Source organism: Aaosphaeria arxii (assembly GCF_010015735.1).
Source record: "Aaosphaeria arxii CBS 175.79 unplaced genomic scaffold BU24scaffold_30, whole genome shotgun sequence".
NCBI lineage: Eukaryota > Fungi > Ascomycota > Dothideomycetes > Pleosporales > Aaosphaeria > Aaosphaeria arxii.
Genome location: NW_022983503.1, coordinates 5,047 through 7,230, shown reverse-complemented (window position 1 = coordinate 7,230; position 2,184 = coordinate 5,047). Strand labels below are relative to the sequence as shown.

Here is a 2,184-nt window from a genome sequence, read left to right as displayed (position 1 = left end):
CTGCGAACGCTCACCATTGAGATCCGTTTCTCGCCTCAGCGTCCATGCTGAAGGTTCTTTTCCAGCGTATCAATGTGCTCGTAGTCTATGTAAGCTGTACAGTGTGCTCGAAAGACATTGGTATGACTCCTAAATTAGTTGCGGGAGACGATTTCTGTAACGTCCGTCCCTGCGTAACGAAAAACCCGCCATGCCGAAAAGGATTCTACAAATAGTCAGACTGGATCCTCTAATTTAGTGGAATTAGGGTAATTTAAGTTTCAAGGTGTCGATCAAGTACGTCTGCTTCTACAGCCAGTAGAAACATAGAAAATTACATGATCCATCACCATGCTGTCAATCTTTTCGTCATCTACCTGTACGACTTCACCTATTCTAAAGCCATATAACAATATACGCCTCTGTTAATCATGTTTATCGGTGCAGCTAAAATAATCTTCAACTATCTACAAAAGCCTTTAGGGCAGTCAAAAGCTCTTTGATAGTTCAGGAATGTAGTCCGGATTTATCCGGCTGGAGAGGCCCTGAACAGCTCTTGGCAGGCGACATGACACTCGACCTACAAGGCTTAGCGTATGCTGTCTAAGTAATGTAAAGTATACATACACACCCAATCCCGGATTGAACAATACGAAAACTGACGCAATCCGCACAGCCACACATCCTACAGTGAAAAAAACTTACACAGATGCATAAGATAAGACATACGTATCATCGCACATTAGCCCGAACCAGTGGTTCGCTTCCGCTGGAAGTACCAATCGATGGGGCGGCGCTACACGAGATCGCGCCCCGCAGCGCGCATAGGGCTGATGATCGACTTCCTAACGTCTGTGGTAGTGCTAGGATAAGGCTAATCTCCCAAAACTTGGAGCAATTTTACCACCTGCTCGTGGCCTCCGTATGAAGCCGCCTGGAGTGCGTTGCCGTAGTATCCACCCTGCGCGTTCGGGTTGACGTCCTTGGTTCATCACCACCCAGATGACTCAAAAGAACAGCACTGCAAATGTGTTTTCTTTCAACTAAAAGCAAGCCTAAATTTCAATCAATCTCAATAAGTCAGTGTCCTAGCAAGCATAGGTCATTCAGCACCTGCCTTTTACTATGCCATAAATACTCTTCTCTTGACTCGACCACTGAAATCCCTAGCATCCCACGGAACTTCCTTAAAGCTACTTAGAGTGAATCTGTCACTTCACCCTCCCAATCTAACCAACTACCGTTCTCCTTGCAAAGCATATCCATCCTAACAAGCAGCTTCTAACAATAGTTCACATAATTCTTTAACTCCTCTGCATTCGCCACATGTAGCGGATCGTCACGAACAGGCGTCCGCCCAACAGGGACGTACGCTGCCGCTTCTAGAATCTGTAAAATTATTTCAGAAGGCAAACCCTTTGTTCTTAACAAGCCAATAACAATTGGAATATCTGCTTTAGATGCAACATAAAATCTTCAAACTCTTTACTTCTCAGATTTTCGATGCGCCGCGTCCCAATGCGCTCTTTCCTCCAATGCGTTTGTGATACGTGTGCACATCATACCATGGCTCTTCAGGCACGCCAGTGCTCCACAGCACCACATGCTGATATGCTGCCGCAAGCCGGTAATCATAGTCCTCCTCCTTCAACATTTTTCTGGCCTGCCTTAATCTCCTTTTTAATAAAAACTTCTCGATTTGCAAGCTGTCTATGCAATGCATAAAAAGCTGCAGTCTGCAATGGAGGCGAGCGGGAGAGGGAGGTGGGGGTTTAGAGTGAGAAAGGTAAGCATAAGATATCAGAAAGCGAACTCCATCAGTATTATTCTCCCAAATTTGTACCCAAAACCAACAATGGCCCCATGAACGGCAATGCAGTATGGCCGATAATCGGGAGGAAGCCAAAGGATACGCTTAGTATGTCGGTGCACCCACTGGTCCTCGACAAAAACAGAAGGGGAAAGAGGGAGACGATTCGTAGGTGTATCAGTTGGAAGAAGCTCTGCTGGTATAGGCAGAGACCCACGGTTTGTCTGGAGAAGCGTACCGTCCTCAGAGAAAGACAGGGTATAGACAGCAGCGTGGATATCCAACGTTTGCAGCAGCGCCCCCGTCTTGGCCTCCCACAGCTTGACCGTCTTGTCGTCTGATGCCGAGGCCAGTGTCGTGCCGTCCGGCGAGAAGGCCACTGCGGCGACATAGTC

The 2,184-nt window shown here is 47.2% G+C and overlaps 1 protein-coding gene across 1 annotated transcript in view; it reads right to left on the bottom strand.

Annotated features, from left to right (window-relative positions):
* Positions 1-1,779: 1,779 nt before the first annotated feature.
* Positions 1,780-2,184, bottom strand: part of BU24DRAFT_445587 (uncharacterized protein) — a gene marked incomplete at both ends in the record, with an annotated part of 4,150 nt that continues 3,745 nt past the window's right edge. The window contains one exon of the mRNA XM_033530712.1: positions 1,780-2,118. Within this exon, the coding sequence (XP_033376622.1) occupies positions 1,780-2,118 (339 nt within the window). The remainder of the gene's footprint in view (positions 2,119-2,184) is intronic.